Source organism: Gadus morhua, chromosome 16 (genome assembly GCF_902167405.1).
Source record: "Gadus morhua chromosome 16, gadMor3.0, whole genome shotgun sequence".
Classification (NCBI taxonomy): Eukaryota; Metazoa; Chordata; class Actinopteri; order Gadiformes; family Gadidae; genus Gadus; species Gadus morhua.
In genome coordinates, this window is record NC_044063.1 from 30,087,342 (window position 1) to 30,106,024 (window position 18,683).

The 18,683-nt window shown below is 47.6% G+C and overlaps 1 protein-coding gene across 1 annotated transcript in view; it reads left to right on the forward strand.

The window, feature by feature from the left end:
• Window positions 1-18,683, forward strand: part of LOC115560968 (eukaryotic translation initiation factor 4 gamma 1-like) — a 77,129-nt gene that overhangs the window by 20,691 nt on the left and 37,755 nt on the right. Inside the window, 5 exon segments of the mRNA XM_030380675.1 lie at window positions 1,371-1,403; window positions 4,248-4,268; window positions 4,664-4,858; window positions 5,341-5,437; window positions 15,003-15,361. Coding sequence (XP_030236535.1) covers window positions 1,371-1,403; window positions 4,248-4,268; window positions 4,664-4,858; window positions 5,341-5,437; window positions 15,003-15,361 — 705 coding nt within the window.

An 18,683-nucleotide genomic window follows, 5' to 3' on the forward strand; every position in this document is an offset into this window, starting at 1 on the left:
CGGACTCGTTTGCTTCTTCACTAGACACACACGCTACCGCTCGCTCTCCTCGCTCGTCCGCTCACTCGCTGACGTCACTCACACACACGCATAAATTATGCACACTACCATTCTCGCGCACACACATACGCTACTCGTAACACTATGCCTCGTTATTGCGACGTTCATGTTAGATGTTCATGTTTTTTCCCACCTATTGAAAGTTAGGCTATTAAACATTTTGCATTTTATACGGCCTGATTATGTCATTATTTAAGCTGCATAGCCTAATAAGAAGCGCCAATAGGATATTTGACTAAACCTCCAAACTAGTTGAGGGTTTTTGCTCCAACTACAATCTTTGGTTATTTATTTAATAATTTAGCTATACTTTAATAGTATTCTTTCTGTTCAAATCTGTTCAGTGTTCCAAATTATTTGTTATTAAATGTGACATTAAGTTAATTGTTATATAAGTGTTGTTAAAATAAAATGCTTTTTAAATTTAAAAAAATCGTGGGATGTATCGAACCGTGGGTCAAAATCGTGATACAAACCGAATCGTGAGTTGGTGTATCGTTACAGCCCTAATATAAATGAATGGCAGTAATGTTGCGCATCATGAGAGCGGAACCAACAAAACATTTGTTTTGCGGCCGTGACTCAGATGCACGTCGTTCAGGTGCGCAGGAGGTCATTTTTGTTTCTGTCCAAAAAGCCTACTGATAGTGGAAATATGTTCAAATACTTTTTTCCAGTAGTGTTTATTGTGTCGTTGGTCTTAAATTTCCTTTCAAGTGGCATTAAAAAAGTCTTAGTCTTAAATTTAACTTTCATTAAGCTGTAGGAACCATGTTGTGATATTTTGTCTTTTTCTTGCAGGAGCTGTGCAGAATTGTTTGATCAGCCTATTTAATTTCAAGCACTGTACCTACAAATTCCTATCGTCTTGCGTTTCAAATTTGATGTCTGACTATATTGGCCAACCTAGTGAGACAGTTAAATATATTTTTTTTTTTTTGTGAATGGGGAAAAGCCTAAAAAATAATTTGCCGGCCCATCCAATGCTTGCATGCCGGCATACAAAATAAGTCCCCATAAGCCCAGTGTCCCAATAAATGCTGTCCCCATAAGCCCAGTGTCCCAATAAGTGCTGTCCCCATAAACACAGTGTCCCAATAAGTGCTGTCCTCATAGGCCAGTTTTCCCTGTCCACAGACCCACACCCTGGCGGGCAAAGATCCCACACTCAGCCCCAAAAGGCACCAGTCTTTCAGCATGCCCTGCTTGTGGTCATACTGTTAACCTAGTGGTCAGGCTTATGTCTGGAGTGTGTGTGTGTGTGTTATGCCATGGTCCTTAACCTCTGTCTGCCTCTCCTCTTCCTCTAGTTCGCCCCCGGGCCCCGGCCTATACACCAACAGGTACTAACACACACTCAACCTACCCCTATTCTTCTTTCCTTCTTCACTGCATGTCGTAGGTGGCTGTGGCGGGGCCCCACACACATTTTGGGAGGGGTGTGCTCACGGTCATTCAGTTTTGCATTCCTGTCGATATCTAGGATGCTTTTAATAGATCTGTGAGGGCAGTGATGGTAAATATTGATCAGTTTCATCATTTGCTTGGCATTGCCAGGTCAAATTAAGTATCATTTAATTTTTTATATACCTCATGGGCAGACACCTGAAAGTATGCCTCTGCTTTTATATTTTCCCTTTATAGACGGTGTCTTAAACTACACACTAAAACCTTTCCTTTTAACGTGTTTTATTCCCCCTTCATTACTTTTTGCTTGCCAAACAATATGTAATGCCCTCATTCAACTTTAATGGCATGTTGTATAGTCGGCACCAGCAGTGCTATATTCTACAAGGAACCTCACAGCATGGAGTGGTTGGTGGTTTTGTGTAGACACTGGGTGCCCCAATACTATTGGTGCCAAGCCACTTCATTTGGTTACACACAAAGAAAATGTGACAATCTTGGTTCAAATATAGAACGGCGAGGCGTGGATCATAGCTCTGAGCCAGCGGGTTAGCCCTGAACTTGTTGATAATCATTTGTCTAGACTGTGCACGACACGGTAGAGACACAGGCTCTGGAAAGTGGGGTTTCCTCATTTTGCTAAGTATGGCTGTTGACACAAGGCCAACATTGTGTGTGATAGTCCTGGTGCCAGCTCTCTTGGGCATTCAGCAATAGGATTCTCAGATTAGAGCGGGAGAAGTGCAGGACGCAACAGTGTGCTTTGTAGCCTGACCTGTGGACTGACCTCGGGTCTGATCTGGGGTCTGAACTGTGGTCTGACCTGTGTCTGAGCTCTGGTCTGAAATGGTGTCCGACCTGGGGTCTGACCTTGATGTGTCCTCTGGTCTGTCCTTGGTTTTACCTGTGGTCTGACCTCTGATGTAACCTGTGGTCTGACCTCTGGTGTGACCTGTGGTCTGACCTGTGGGGTGACCTGTGGTCTGACCTCTGGTGTGACTGGTCTGACCTCTGGTGTGACCTGTGGTCTGACCTCAGGTGTGATCTGTGGTCTGACCTCTGGTGTGACCTGTGGTGTAACCTGTGGTCTGACCTCTGGTGTGACCTGTGGTGTAACCTGTGGTCTGACCTCTGGTCTGACCTCTGGTGTCACCTGTGGGTCTGACCTGTGGGGTGACCTGTGGTCTGACCTCTGGTGTGACCTGTGGGGTGACCTGTGGTCTGACCTCTGGTGTGACCTGTGGTCTGACCTGCTGTGTGCCCTGTGGTCTGACCTCTGGTCTGACCTGTACTCCTCCATCTCTCATTGGAAGTTTGATCCCTGATCTGGAAAGTATTCAAAATATATTTTGCTACCGGTTCTTCATTCCTCTCTGGCACAAGCAAACCAGGTTTCTTGCGATTGGCCGAGGCAGTTGTCGGCCCACAGCAATCATGGCAAATGATCTCTGTCAACACCCAACAGTGGGTGTGAGAGCCGATCCCGGCGCCTTCAACTCCGTTCTCCCCTCCCCCACAATGCATCTTTTGGTTCCTTTTTTTAATGTTCTTGTTTAGAGAACACTTATACTGGCATACTATTATGTTTTGCTGCCAGAATCAGACAGCGGTCCTGTCTGGCGAAACCACACTGCAAAACACACACATTTCCCCCCCCAAATGTCTACCGTCCTCCAAAACCCTTGCCCTGTCATTTTGAGCCAAGTTATTCATCTGAAAACATGGCGACCAAAGTCTACTGTGGGGGGAGGGTGGGTCCGTAGGTAATCTAAGCATGCTGCATGTCAATTCACCCAAGGCCCCGATATACTTGAAATCAATAGAAATTGGTTACTCCACTGTCACTGACTAAGGGGTTGTTTGTTCAAAGTGCAAGTAAAGCCCCTGTTGGAATTAGAACAGAGTTCTAGGAAGGAGAGCAGCGTTTTACTACAAGTGTCCGAAAAGCTTTACCCTAACTCAGACGCCGTCGTCAAAATAAACCGCTGCTCAGCGTCACCGTCCACACGTCCTAGCGGTCTGCCTGACCAGTGATTCCAAACCCCCGGTCCCCGGACAGTCACAGCGGGTATCCCGTTTCAACAGCTGTGGCTGTTGAAAAACAGCAACATAATTTGTTTAGAAATTATGCGTCTTAAAATTAAGGCATTCAAATTGACTACCTGTCCTCCAATGCTGATCCTTGGAAAACAAAAAAGGTTGGGAACCCCTGATCTAGAGCATAACCCTCTGTGACACGCAAACAGCCCTCTTAACGGCTGAACCAGCTCGACAAATCCACAACGGCCGTGTAGCTTCTCTCTGACCCAAAGTCAACCCCAGCTCGGACAGAGCTCTTCCCTGTCCACACGCGTCTCGCCGCCCATGTCCCTCAGCACTTCAACGTCACGAAAAGAAGGCTAGCTGTTTCTGAAGCAGAGTGCACCTATTCTCCCCATATTAGGGACTTATTTCAGTAACGGTGATAACAAGGCATAGACCACTATGTTGAGGATCATCAAAGAGATATTATCAAGTTTTAGACCCTTGAAAAAGCGGTTTTTGGTACCCTGATTAAACCAGAGTCAGGGTCCCCTCTAGTGCGCTGATCCACGCCCGAGTTGTGCCTTAGCTCTGTGCGTATGCGCTGGTTTAGTTTGAAGTATATCGAGGCCTTCACTCACTCACTGTGTTGGGATGCTTCCTCACTGATTGTGGTGCATTCTATCTTCTCCTTTCCCCTCCTGCTCTTGCTTCCATGTGACCTGTCTGTGTGTTGCCCTGTGTTTGTGCTGCTCAAGGGAGGGTTCAGGTCGCTACAGGTAATACCGCTCATTATTTTGTGTGTGTGTGTGTGTGTGTGTGTGTGTGTGTGTGTGTGTGTGTGTGTGTGTGTGTGTGTGTGTGTGTGTGTGTGTGTGTGTGTGTGTGTGTGTGTGTGTGTGTGTGTGTGTGTGTGTGTGGCCCTCTGCTGGTTGGCAGTGAGGCAGCAGCATGTCAATGAGATGCAGTGAATAGACCGTAGTGCTGGGCCGCTTTAACCTCAGGGGCCAGTGTGCTCCGTCGGGCCCTCTCTGCACCTTCACAGGGCCAGGCGGAGGAAGTGTGTGACCGGTGGCTCCCCGTGTGGTTTCTCACTACTCCTCTTCCCCACCCCTCCCCCATGTCATTCCTCTCTCCCCTCCTGCTCCGTGTGGATCATGTCGCCCCTGTCCAGCCATACTACACCAACAGGTCAGGCCTGCCCTCGGGGGCCGGGCCCCGGGGCCTGCCCCCCAGCAGCGCCCCGCGGCCCGTGGCCCCCACCCACGTGTACCAGGCGGGACCCGGCTCCCAGATGATGATGATCCCCCAGCAGCCGCTAGCCTTCCCCAGCTCCCCGCAGGGCACCGCCTACTTCATTCCTGGACAGGTAAAACGTGTAGGGGCTGGAGCGGGTGGAGGAACACGGTGTGGTCAGGACGGTCTCTCATTGGGCCTCCATTAGGAGGCTGTCATTCATATCTGATTAAAGTTAAAGACCGGAGTCTCTACAGAACCCCCTTCCTTTTTGCATGTGGATGCCCTTATTGCAATTCAGCCAATCACATCAGCAGCTGAATAAATCATAATCTGCCCTAGGGGTGAAGCTCCTCTTTGTGTTCTTCTGTTGATCCAAATCTGTGTAGAGATTTGTCACGGGTATAATGTTCCCATCAACATTAATAAGTAGATAGTACTTGTTGATGGTGGTGCAGTATTGTTTTCAAAATGGCCACATACATTTTCAGGATGACGACAATATCTGCTCAAATTGTGTCTTGTGATGTCAAGAACTCCTCAATCACTCACAGGCCGCTGCAGCGACAGACCACTTTCCATCTGTAACGCGTGTGTTTGTCCCCCTCCCTCCAGTACCGGCCCACCTACGTGACCACGCCCCAGCAGTACTCCCTCCCGGCGGGCACGCCCGGCTTCTACCCCAGCAGCACGGCGGATTACGGTCCTTATGGTAAGAGATATGGCGTCGAGACACGGACATCCTGTGTGTTTACATATGTAGGAAACTCACAAGAGGGCTCTACACGCTAGGGCTGAACAATTTGGGGAAAATAATCGAATAGCTATTATTTTGACCAATATTGCGATTTAATGTGCTATTTTTTTTTATTTATTAAGTTCCTTATGATCTGTATTATTAAAAAAAAAAAAAAACATCAACATATAGACTTCTATTTCCTTTAGGCCAGGCAGATGTGTTGAGATGAATTGATATTATAACATCTTTATTTAACTATTGAATTGTAAAATAAATATAAATCTTAATGGTCTCCAGTCTACGGAACGTGTAAAGGAACATGAAAAAAAAAAAAAAAAAGTAAACGTTTCTTGTGAGCAAGAGAAAGTATGTCGCGCGCACGAGAAAGTATGTCGCGCGCGCGAGAAAGTATGTCGCGCGCGCGAGAAAGTATGTCGCGCGCGCGAGAAAGTATGTCGCGCGCGCGAGAAAGTATGTCGCGCGCGCGAGAAAGTATGTCGCGCGCGCGAGAAAGTATGTCGCGCGCGCGAGAAAGTATGTCGCGGGTGCGAGAAAGTATGTCGCGCGCACGAGAAAGTATGTCGCGCGCACGAGAAAGTATGTCGCGCGCAAGAGAAAGTATCTTGTGCGCACGAGAAAGTATCTCGTGAGCACGGGAAAATATCGTGCGCATATGAAGGGTGTTGCCCCCGAGAGAGCATCGGCCCTGGAGGGAACGTATCACCTGTGCTCCTCGGTCTGGGAGCCGACAGCAGGAAAGATGTAACTAACCATCTCGTAGTTGGAGGCGGAGCGCAAGAGAGTATACGTGATCCAATAATTTGAGATAAACGCCCGAGTTGTGCCTTAGCTCTGTGCGTATGCGCTGGTTTAGTTTGAAGTATATCGAGGCCTTCACTCACTCACTGTGTTGGGATTAAGTAATTTAATGCCAACCGTAAATCTTGCATATCAAGTAGGCTAGCGAACACCGTTGCCATTCAACTCAGTGTCCGCTGACTTTCTGCTTAATGTGAAACCCATAACAAGTCATGCATGTATGCAAGTGTGTGCGGTTTCGTTTTCGTACCGGTTCGAGAACCGTTTTAGCTGCGGAACCGTTTGAAAAGTACAGAGTAGGCACCGGTATCGGATAAAACCCAAACGATACCCAACCCTACTTATAGGTCGGAATGAAGCGGCCACCGATTCTTGACAGGCTGGGTACTTTATTCCATGGGCGTAAGTTTGGTCTCAGCTTTGGTAGGGAAACTTCACAGAACAATCAATACTTTATTCAAATAAAATCGAGATTTAAATGTGCACTTATTCACATTCATCGCAATTTCGATTTGAATTTGATTAAAGGTCCCATGACATGCTATTTTATGTATTCTTTAATATAGGTATTTGTGGGCAACTAACACAGTATTCAAAGACGTTCCTGAAATTCAGCCGTGGTGCAGAGTTACAGCCACTCCGAGCCAGTCGCACATTGAGCTTCCCCCAAATGCGCTGTTTCGGTGGGCGTGTCAAGGAGGAGGGTGGGGGTGTGGCCCTGAGCAGCTTGCAGCCACGTGCGGTACCATGCGCTCTGTTTACAATGGATGTATCGCAATGGCGAGGCGCACACAGCCTTTAGCCGTGTTCTGTAAATATTCTAGAACACACGGGAGTCCTGGAGCTCTATATCTAAATAGTATCATATAGCCTACACAGATATCTATATCATATAGCCTAATATATATTATCACGGCCAAAAGCTGTGTGAGCCGATATTATGAATCTCAAACGACCGCGTTGGGTTCTCCGACGTTCCTGGTTCTTCAACGTCCACATCAATGTGAATACACACACTGTAACGCAAGTGTTGTACACTTCCTTGTTATTTGGATAACCGTTCTGCTGTTGGTGTGATGGCGCATAACACGTCGGACTCTCGTCTCTGGTATTTCTACAACAAGACTCGTATTGGGGGTTATCTCAGCCAAAGTTGAGAATGAATTGGGGGGAAGGAACTTTGGCTTTGACTCCCTCAAGAACATGAACCACGACATGGAGGAGAAAGGGATTGTTGGCGGCGAATGTCTCCCGCTTGAGCCCCGCTGAGGGACCACCGCCGGAGGCGGAGGTGCCTAAGCGCTGCCCGGCAAAGATCCCTTCTCCTCCTTGTCGTGGTTCATGTTCTTGACTTGAGGGAGTCAAAGCCAAAGTTCTTTCCCCCCAATTCATTCTCAACCTTGGCTGAGATAACCCCCAATACGAGTCTCGTTGTAGAAATACCAGAGACGAGAGTCCGACGTGTTATGCGCCATCACACCAACAGCAGAACGGTTATCCAAATAACAAGGAAGTGTACAACACTTGCGTTACAGTCCTGGAGCTCTATATCTAAATAATATCATATAATACATAGATATCTATATCATATAACATATTGTGTGCGCCTCCAGACGATATTATGAATCACAAACGACTTTGTCGGGTTCTGCGACGTCTCTGGTTCTTCCACTTTCACATCAACCTGAAGTCGACTGAACCGCGCGCTGCCTGCTGCCGGCTGCCCGCTGCCGGGCGATGGTGCCTCGCGGCAACCGGCGGCATGTCGCCGTTCATGTACTTCAGCGAGTCAAACCAAAGTTCCTTTCCCCCAATTCCTTCTCAACCATGGCTCAGATAACCCCCACGACAGTCTCGTTGTGGAAATACAAGACACGTCAAAGAACCGACAAGAAACACTTGCGTTACAGTGTGTGTATTCACACACACACATGTGCCGCTCGCACGGTCGAGTCTCATTGGCGGGCCAACGTCTCTGGGCGGGCCAGGCAGAGTAAGGGGAGGAGCTGAGATTCCTCATGACGTCATGAGCACAGACATTCCAAATCAGCGCGCTTGAGCCTCCGTTTTTTCAAAGGCGAGCAGAACAGCTAGTGCTCGTTTTACACCAAACGCAAGTTTTAGCCACTGGGGGACCATAGGCAGGCTAGGGGAACTCATATTTATGTTAGAAAACCTCACAAAGTGAGATTTCCATGTCATGGGACCTTTAATCGTTCAGCCCTTCTACACACAGCAGTATGTAAACACAATGGCCTCACGCACCCACACGTGGATCTGGAAACACAGTACAACTCTGTTGGTTAGCGGTGATCGGCTGAACGTTGGATATTAAAAAAGGATGAATCCTAAAACATTTGATAGAAAGGGAGGAGAGTCTTCATACTGACATCATGTCCACTAGTCACAGCGGGTATCCTTGCAGCAACACCTGTCAGCTCTCCAGCCTGGGCACCCACCCCCTCTAGTGGCGGCTGCATGTCGGTAGAAGTTGTGCCCGGGACAATAAACAAACTGGCTGACCCCTAGCAGCAGGCATGTGTGCTATGCGCTGGTTTTCTTTAGGTGTAGGCTTATCGCTCACAGATTGCCTTAGGACAGCCAATGTACCGCAGAGACCCCCGTCCGGCCGCGGGACCCGCTCTCTCGGTTGCTGGAATACATCTCATCCCGAGACGGGTTGATCCTATTTGTGTGTGGCTGGTTTCTTTCCACCAAAGGTATATTAATAAAATGCCATTATTGTAGCAGAACTATTGGACCGCGATGGTCTAATGATCTGACATATGGGTTTGGTTTCCCTGCTTATCGTTGTGGTCCTAGTTAGACTGACCCTCATGGCAGTTTAGGAGCATGGCCCTGCGGTCTTCGGTGAGGGTTTCACTTCGCAATAATACAACCACCTGATGCCGCCGATTCAATTCCATTCAAAACCTACTATCGTTGTGAACAATATTGCAGATGCATTATTTATGTTTATTTTTAGTACCTTATGGAAGTATGTTGTCTTTCCCTACGAGAGTATTGTACTTTGTTAATACATAATAATGAACTTTTATTTTTTTTATACATTGGTAGTCAAGGCGGGGCCCTATTGTTGTTAAGGCGGACGCCTTAACCATACAGTGCTGTGGGAAACACTGATGTCATCTGATCACGGAAAGCTTATTTAGCTTCCTACCTCTGTCTAATAAACAGACAATTATGTTGCCTCAATCATATAAAATGTGCTAGGCTAAAGGGAATGTAAAAAAACTCCTTTCTTGCTAGTTCAAGCATGTGGACAATGTTGAATAAATGAGACATCATTTCCAACTCGTCATAGCTGGGATGCACCGTTGGGGTGGAAAGTACAGCCTTGATGAATAGAGGGCGCAAATGTTGCTTAGTGGTGCGTTTATAGTCTGCTTTTTGTGTGGAGTTAGGGTTGTGGGTCTAGGGGTGTGGGGCTAGGAGCTTGTGTTGGGCTAGGAGCTTGTGTTGGGCTAGGAACTTGTGTTGGGCTAGGAGCTTGTGTTGGGCTAGGAGCTTGTGTTGGGCTAGGAACTTGTGTTGGGCTAGGAGCTTGTGTTGGGCTAGGGGTGTGGGGCTAGGAGCTTGTGTTGGGCTAGGAACTTGTGTTGGGCTAGGGGTGTGGGGCTAGGAGCTTGTGTTGGGCTAGGAGCTTGTGTTGGGCTAGGGGTGTGGGGCTAGGAGCTTGTGTTGGGCTAGGAACTTGTGTTGGGCTAGGGGTGTGGGGCTAGGAGCTTGTGTTGGGCTAGGAGCTTGTGTTGGGCTAGGGGTGTGGGGCTAGGAGCTTGTGTTGGGCTAGGGGTGTGGGGCTAGGAGTGTGGGGTTAGGAGCTTGCGTTGGGCTAGGGGTGCGGGTATAGGAGCTTGTGTTGGGATAAGGGTGATGGGAGGTAGGAGCTTGTGTTGGGCTAGGGGTGTCGGGCTAGGATATGTGTGCTTTTGTATGCTGCAAGTTATTAATAATAAACCAAAAATGTGCCCCGTTATTCAAGTGGGTATATTCATGCTATTGGGAAAGATATTTACCGATAGTGGTTGTCATTTATTGGACAGTTGTCTATATATTCTATATAATAAACCATGAAACAAGTTAAAAGTACACGGTATAGCCAGTGAAGCCTAAGCAGAATATAATGAATGGGCACCAGTAGGGGTGTAACGGATCACAAAACTCACGGTTCGGATCGTGTCACAGTTTTTGAGTCACCGGTCGGATAATTTTCGGATCAACAACAACCAACCAACAAATGTGACTTTAAAATCTTCAAATGTGTAAAGACAAAATAAAGTGAACAATTAGGTTATAATCCTGCTTCCTTTAAGCATAGTAAATATTTTTAAAAAATGCTTGCGTCCACATAAAATAAAAACTTATTAAAAATCATTTAAACCAAATAAAGTGCAATCTGAGGCATTATTCCTTCTTCTTTTTAACATGGATAGTAAATAAAATTTAAAAAAAACTGTTCAGAGGAAGCACAGAGAACCAGGCGAAAAGATTACAACCAAACACAAACGGCCCATTTCCGGTTCTGGGTCCGGTTTCCGTTTGAATGGGATTTACGAAGCGCCAAATAAAACATGACAGAAACTATTTCGCTAAGATACTTAATCAGGAACATCAACGAACACCACTAACCACTCGGTGAGTTGCACATTTCTGAAAACGAACGTTTCGGGTTGTTTTAAGTGCCGGTTTGTGAATGCCCAAAGCCAGCCATTCTGAAGCAGGCTGGGGCGAATCGAAACCTGAGACAGGACCAATAGTCAACATACCGGTGTTTCCTCCTAGACAACCAGAAAGGGGGCTCAATGTGCTAAATACGGAATTGTCCTTTAAACATACACTGATCACGTGAACGCACAACTTTTTTTCTTCTTTTTTTTTTATCAGCCGATCCACGGATCACTTGCGTCCCGAACCGTGAGGGTTGATCCGTACGAATCACGGGTTACCCGTGAACTGTTGCACCACTAGGCACCAGACAGGTTTCAGAGCCCCATGGTCTGCTAGGTGCCGAGGTCACTTCGTCACACTTCTCTCCCCGTCTCAACCGACGAGAGAAGTCGGCTCATCAGTAGAGATCTTCCATTTATCATCTAGTTTGTCTGAAAAAGAAGATTTTTTTTCAGACAAATTAGGTAATTTGCATTTATCATTATAATAATTTATTTGTGCTCTTGCAATTTAGCGTTTTCCGACTTGGTTGTTCGAACGCACGCAGGTCAGCGTTTCCCACTCCCGACTTACCACTAAGACGAACGCAGCATGTGTTGATGTTCTCTGCCTGTATAGTGAATGAGCTCGTGTCAGGTGATGGTATCGGATCGGCGCATAGACGATAACGGATAAGAGTCTTGTAAGAGTTGTGGGCATGCCCGCTGATACCCGATATCTTTAGGCAGTATAGGGGGCATTTCCAATACTGGTATCGGTGTCGGATCAACTTTTCTCATCAGATGGTCGGCTTCATCATAGGGGTGTACGGTATAAACTGTATAGAAAGTACACCGGTGTGAATTTGCACTTCGGTATGGATTTTGACGTTACCGTGAGTCTGGTAGACAGTGTTCTGTGTAACGGGAAACAATGTAAGTAACGCGTTAAAACAGAAACGTAACTACTTTTTCATGTAAATAGTAAAGTTACGTGCAACTACTGAAAATATGGTAACTAAACGTAGTTCGTTTTTCGATTCGGCGCTATACGTTACTCTTCCCAGGGAAAGATTTGACAGCGATACTGCCTTCTCAGTCAGTATGCTATTGCACGCAGGCGCGCAATAGCATACTAATGCTATTGGGCAGTAATAGTAGTGAAATCACTTCACAATAGCAATAGCTATTGTGAAGTGACTTCGCAATAGCTATTGTGAAGTGACTTCACAATAGTAGTGCTCGTGAAGTCCCTTCACAAGCCCTCATTCCACACCGTACGAGACAGACGCAGGTAGCATGACGCGCTGTCTCTGCAGCTCTTCCACAGTTATCGCTTCCCCAGGCATTTTCCAAAGCCAGTCGTAAACGCTGTCACTTAGTATAACGCCACGATGTGATGCTAATTTCATATACAACTTGGCAACAATTATAAAACTCATACCCAACAACGGTACTAAAAAGATAGCACAAAGTTGCCGTGGGTCGTAACATCATAATTAGAGCCCGACCGATATAGATTTTTTAAGGCCGATACCGATACGAATATTTTGTGATTTAAAAAGCCGATATATCGGCCGATATTAAAAAAAAATCCATAAACGCGCAACAAAACAAACCCATTTCCCTAACATTGGTTATTTGTAGTTATCCATTAAATCCTTTTCACTATCAGCTCACATGTAACAACAGCAAAACTGGACATGGTAGTCATGAATTAAGTCATGCTTATCGACTTTAGAGAATGATGGGGATGTTCTTTTAATTGTTATTCAAGCAATGTATGTCTCGTGACAGTTGCCAACTTACCATGAACACACTTGCACACATGAACAACACCGATGATCACCGTCGATCTCCGTCATTCACTCTGCCTAACTCTGGCTGAATCACCGGGTTTGGGCGTTAGAGCGCCCTCTGGTGGACAGACTTTTTTTTTTTTTTTTTTATATTAATTTATCGGCCCTTATAAATGCCGATACCGAATAGTTTGAAAAATGCCTAATATCGGCCGATAATATCGGCCTGCCGATATATCGGTCGGGCTCTAATCATAATATATATCGCGGTTTCAGTCATTTCACAAACCGTAGGAAAGTAAAAAGGAAAATGGGTGAGTTCAATGGAAAAGCCCTGGGTTTAGACATGGTTCTAATGCAGGCCTCCACACCATGCTGACAGCTTCTTCTGGGGTCCATTCTGCTGTTCTCTATCCTCTGTATAAGATCACCAGGCCGCCCATAGCATGTAAACCTCAGCCTAGCGTGGAAACATTCCCCGTTTGAACAGCAGATTGCTCAGAGCACAGGGAATCAATCCCACTCACAAACACTGAGCCCTCCCTGTGCAAAACTGCACATCGGGTCATCTTTGACCCCTGAGATTCCAACATGCGTGTCGCCGGTCTTCTGCCGCCTGGAGGGGCCTCGGTGGGGAGGAGGGGGGCCCCGTCATCTCATGCAGTTGGATGATTTACCTAACGCCCCCTTCACCACCTCCTTCTCTTCCTCCTGCCCCTCTTGAATTAGGTTGTCTGTAACTCCATCAGCAGGGTAGGATCACAGCCGTTCATACGGCTCAGAGCCTCGCCGGGCCCAACCGAATCCCTTCTACACAGGAGGGAGGGGGGAGGGAGGGAGGGAACAGGGGCGGTCTGAAGGGCAGAGCAGGGGGGAGGTGCTTGGAAGAGGAGGACCTATGTGGAGACACGCTGGCCAAGGGGAACAGTGACAGGGCCAGTCTTTCTCAGGGGCACCTGTGGGGGAAAACAGGAAAAGGGCGGAAAAATAGCAACAAAAAAAGAAGCGAAGGAGGGGCTCTGGAGAGGATCCTATACCGCTCTGTTCGTCTGGCCTGGTTTGCCTTCTCCACACACTCCCCACATACAACGTTCTGCATGGGGAACCGCACGTCCCGCGAGCAGGAGGACTCCCAGGGTACGTGGTCGCCTGCAATTTCTGACCCTCACAATCTTAGCCACATCCCCTCCCTGTGACTGCTATCTTGACTCCTTTCTCACCATGGCCTTTCTCTTGTAAATATCGAATCTATTCATACACCCAGAGCGTTATCCATGGAAGGTATTTTCATTGCTGTTTCCAGTCTGCTTTCCTACTTTCTCTCAATCTCCCCGTTTCTCTCGGTCCATTCCCCTGCTGTCTCCCAGTGGCTGTGGGTTTTGACTATATTTAGGTGTGTGTGGCTCCCAGTCAACAATGCCGACGGGCTAATGTGACTGAAACGCACTTGGGGAGGGAGCGAGAGCTGGAGAAGGGGCACAGACGAGAGCTATCAAAGGGTCTGGGCGGGGGGAAAAGAAACTACCTTTTTATAGTGCTTTCTTTGTACTTTGAAAGGGAAATCAAGGGGGATGTAAGATAGGTTGGCTGTGCAGGCCGGGGCATTTTGTGGACTGAGGCTGGCTAATGCTGGAGGTGCTTGTTGACAATATCGATTGCTGGAACATATTCGGTCTTTGAACTTGGGTACTTTGTGTATATCTTTTTTTGTATCTTGGTATCTTCAGAGGTCTAGTGGCTCTTGGACTGACGGCTTTTTTTGGAGTTGGATGGTCATGGTCATAAGGCTCTGTGTTTCACACAGAGCAGTGTTGGGGGTGGGGGGTTAACTGGTCGACCGTACCAAAAGTCCTTGAACTGATCAACATCTCCATAAGAATGTCTCTGTTGTCAACAGACAAATGTACACCTATTAGGGAGGGTTTCCTAACTCTCCTGCAAGTGAGGAACATTCGTTATGACTCTCTTTGGGACGATCTTCACACGAAGCCACACTGTGTAGAGCATGGCCCTCGCTGTTCACCCTAACATAGAGTGCTCTCACTCTAGAGTGACATGTTCACTCTAGAGCACCAATGACTCGCTGTTAGACACGTGTCAAACACCACTGATGGATGTCCATAGTGTGTAAACCCGGTGTGGGTGCGTGTCTGTGTGCTAGTGCCTAACTAAATCTACTTCCAATGTCAAGCCAGCATGCTCCTGTCAAAGTGAGGCCCATGGTCTGGTTGACACCGTCTGTTTGGTCCACAGCGGGGGCCTACTACCCGGCCCAGTTTGCGTCCCCTGTGCAGGCGGCGCCGGTCATCATGAGCCCCGCCCCACAGCAGCAGCAGCAGCAGCAGCAACAGCAGCAACAACAACAACAGCAGCATCAACAGCAGCAACAACAGCAACAACATCAACAACAACAGCAGCAACAACAGCAACAGCAACAGCAACAACAGCAACAACAGCAACAACATCAACAACAACAGCAACAAGCACATCAGCAGCAGCAGCAACAGCAGCAGCAGCAGCAGCAGCAGCAACAGCAGCTGCAGCAGCAGCAGCAGCAGCCGACCCCACCTCCACCTTCCCAGCACATCGCCACCAAGCGAGAACGCAAACAGGTAAAGTCACCCTCATCCTCGTCTCACTTCTTAAATGCTTTTTCGACTTTTCCCTTTGCTTTAGACTTATGACGTATGTATACATGTCATACGTCTGCTAAGCTAGACCAATCTAACTATTACATAGCAGGACTGCTGGATCCGAGATGACCCTCATCCTAACAGCACTTTGTCTAGAGGACTGAAGCTCTACTGTGTGCAGTTGGTGCAGATGATTTGGCTCTGATCACTTGTTCCCCACTTTAGCACACTCAGCTATTTTATCGTACTTTGAGAATCTTCTTCACTTTAAGTGGAAACCAAATGGCAAAATAGATGTTGGATATTTGTTGTCTCACGTTTTAAGATGATTCTTCTGTTGGCGAAGCTTCCAAATGTAACAATGAAAATATGAACTTTATCCCTACAGACCTACTCCTAAAGTCTGATATGGCCTATTTAGTTTATATATAGAAGTAAGGGTAGGTTCCAAAGGTCAGCTAGGGAATGTTTAAGGTCAGAGCTTAGTGAGTATGTTAATTGAATGTACATAATGATGGAACGTTTAAATCGGCTCAACTTGTATCTCAACCAGATCCATGATTCTGTGAGTGAAACCCATCGGTGTATCCAGTCCAACCTGGTTACCAGGTGTTTACACCGGGAAATAGCCCAATACAGACACTTAAAAGTCTCCACCAGAAACTGCAGTGTTTTTAGTGATATGCTGTATCAGTGACTGTACTGCTGTTGTTTCAGTGCGAAGCCAACAGCGGGACCGGTTTTGCAATGATGTCGAGTTTCAATCTGAGGCTCTGGATGTTTCCTGAACCCTGTCCAACTTGGGGATGGCTGCGAGAACTAATGTCGTTCTGAACCGGCTCCCAGCCTGGTTCCTCTGTGAAAAAGGTTGCTCTCTGACAGAGTGGAACAGCTCTCCCATGCCCTTTGATGCTTTTCTTTCTGTGCTTTTCACACCAAAAGTGTTTGTCCACTCTCTAATGCTTAGATGCCTGGGGTCTGATTCTGCACCTGTTTTACTGACCTGATTTAGTGTTTTTTATAGTAAATGCATTGTGTCAAGCCTTAATGACATGATGGTTTGGTAATTGATCATTTGATAATAGGTCAGGCATTGTGTGAAAGGTTTATCTAGTCAGCTTTTCACTGTGTTTTGGACAAGATAACATGGTAACCTGATCTCGTGGTATTGCTTAGTTGGATTCATTGGCTCCATAGGAGTTTTGTTCTAATGGTGTTTTCACACAAAAAGCGAAGGGTTGTTTTTGTGAATAGAGGCACGAACCATGCGAGTCCTTGTTCACACTGGTAGAATATATATCTTTGCGCGACATTAACGTACGTCATTGGCTACAACTTATGTATGCCTCAGGATGGCGTTAGAACCCAGACCGACGGCGTCGGGTTCTCCCATGATTTTGGGGATCCACAAGAATAGATGGTGTGATGGTCTTGCTATGGTGGTTATCTGGGCCATGGCAGGCAGGCAGAAACTTGGCGTTGACGTGAGTTGAGCCCTGCGTTCTTCATGTGACTTGCTGTTCGCGGCATCAAACTTACGCAAGTTACGCAAATGTAAAATTGTCTTTGCTTTTGGTGTGAACAGGGCTTGAGGGACTTTTGATTAGGTTCAAACCAGACGTCCGTTGGACCCGAGTCCCCCTGAGCCTCCATGTGTCTAGGCTTCAAGCTGAGGGACCAAAGGCCCTTGATGGTCCTCTCTCCCAGCAGGGTTTGGTAGGGAGCTTATCAGTACATTTGGGGACACACAGCTGGCTCAGCGCTGGACTCTGACCCCAGAGACCACGCTGCGTGGCTGGGCCACGTGGGCCTGCACACATTCACTCGCCATGAACACAGGGGAAACACACAGTGGAGTGATTAACTGTTGTCTGTGAGGGGGGGAAATGAGTGTGTAAAGCAACCAATCGAGGAACTTGTGATGGGATGAGTCAGTGACAAAACATCCTTTTTCTGCCTGTGGGCTTTCAGTCCTTAAATGGTTTCTTCAAGGTTGTGGTGGGGGAATATCTATCTATAGGGAAACCATGTTTTACCAACCTTCTCTTCGCATCGAGCCGTCTTCCGGGTCTCAGTTTTGTATGTAAGTGCAGTCGTCAAACTGTTATGACTTGCAGGAGCTCATTCTTACCTCATCTCTGGGAGACTGTATCCCCCATTCACGGACTCTGTATGTCAGAGCAGAGAGGGGAGGGGCTGTGAAGGACGTGTCAGCACATAACTCTGCTCCACGTGGCTGCCGGTCTCCTCCCCCCATTACAGCCCGAAGAGCTAAGCCCATCCCTCCCTCTCCTCTACTACCCTCCCCTTGTCTGCTGCTGTGGCATTCCCCTATTTCTCTCTCTCTCTCTCTCTCTCTCTCTCTCTCTCTCTCTCTCTCTCTCTCTCTCTCTCTCTCTCTCTCTCTCTCTCTCTCTCTCTCTCTCTCTCTCTCTCTTATAAAAGGGAGCAGAGAGGGGGGAAAAAGCGTGCGGCATGACGGTGCCCGGAGAGGAGGAGGGGGGTGGAATGATCGAGGGGAGTTTCTTCTGTGCGCCAGAGCTCATTCGATAAAGTTGGAGCCTTTTTTCTTTTTTTCACTGAACAACCCCCGTCTCCCCCTCCCTCTCGCTACACAGGCTCCCTCTGCCTGCCTGTTAGCCTCAGTGGGCGGGGCTGCACATTCCAGTACCGTAGCTTTACAAGGCCAGTCGCTTTGTCGCTACCCCTCCCCACCTCCCGTCCTCACTATCAGGCCCGCTCTGCACATGAGCATGTGTGTGGAAGAGGGAGATAGACGCTAGCTGTAGCCTGGTGTTGAACGAGGCCCGGGCCCTGCCCTTCTGTTGTCCGGTCGCACAAGCTCTCTGGCCCTGGGCTAGTGTGTGTACGTATGAATCCGCGTGTGTTGGACTTTTCTTTCACTTTGGGCAAGCGCCCGGCCTTTTGGGATCAGAGTCCACCCAGACCAACCGGGAGAGACCTTTGGCAGCCAGCAGCACAACTCCAGCCCCAGGATGAGACAGGCCTGCTAGGTTTTCTGGAGCTCAGAGGGGCTCTAGACGTGGCCATGTAAAGCCCCATCAGAAGCAGGGGAGTACCAGGGAAAAGATTCCGGTTCTTACCAGTTAGCCACAGCTCTTGCTCCTGCCGTGGTTACGTGAGTAAGAAGAGTGAGAGAGGGCGAGAGAGAGAAAGATTGTGAAATGAAATGTGTGCTTGCAACTGGTTGGAGGAGGAAAAGCTCTTGATAGGTTTTTCTTCTTGCCTAGTTTGAGTCTTGTGTTTTGCATGGGAGCTTACGGCTGTCACAACGTTTGCT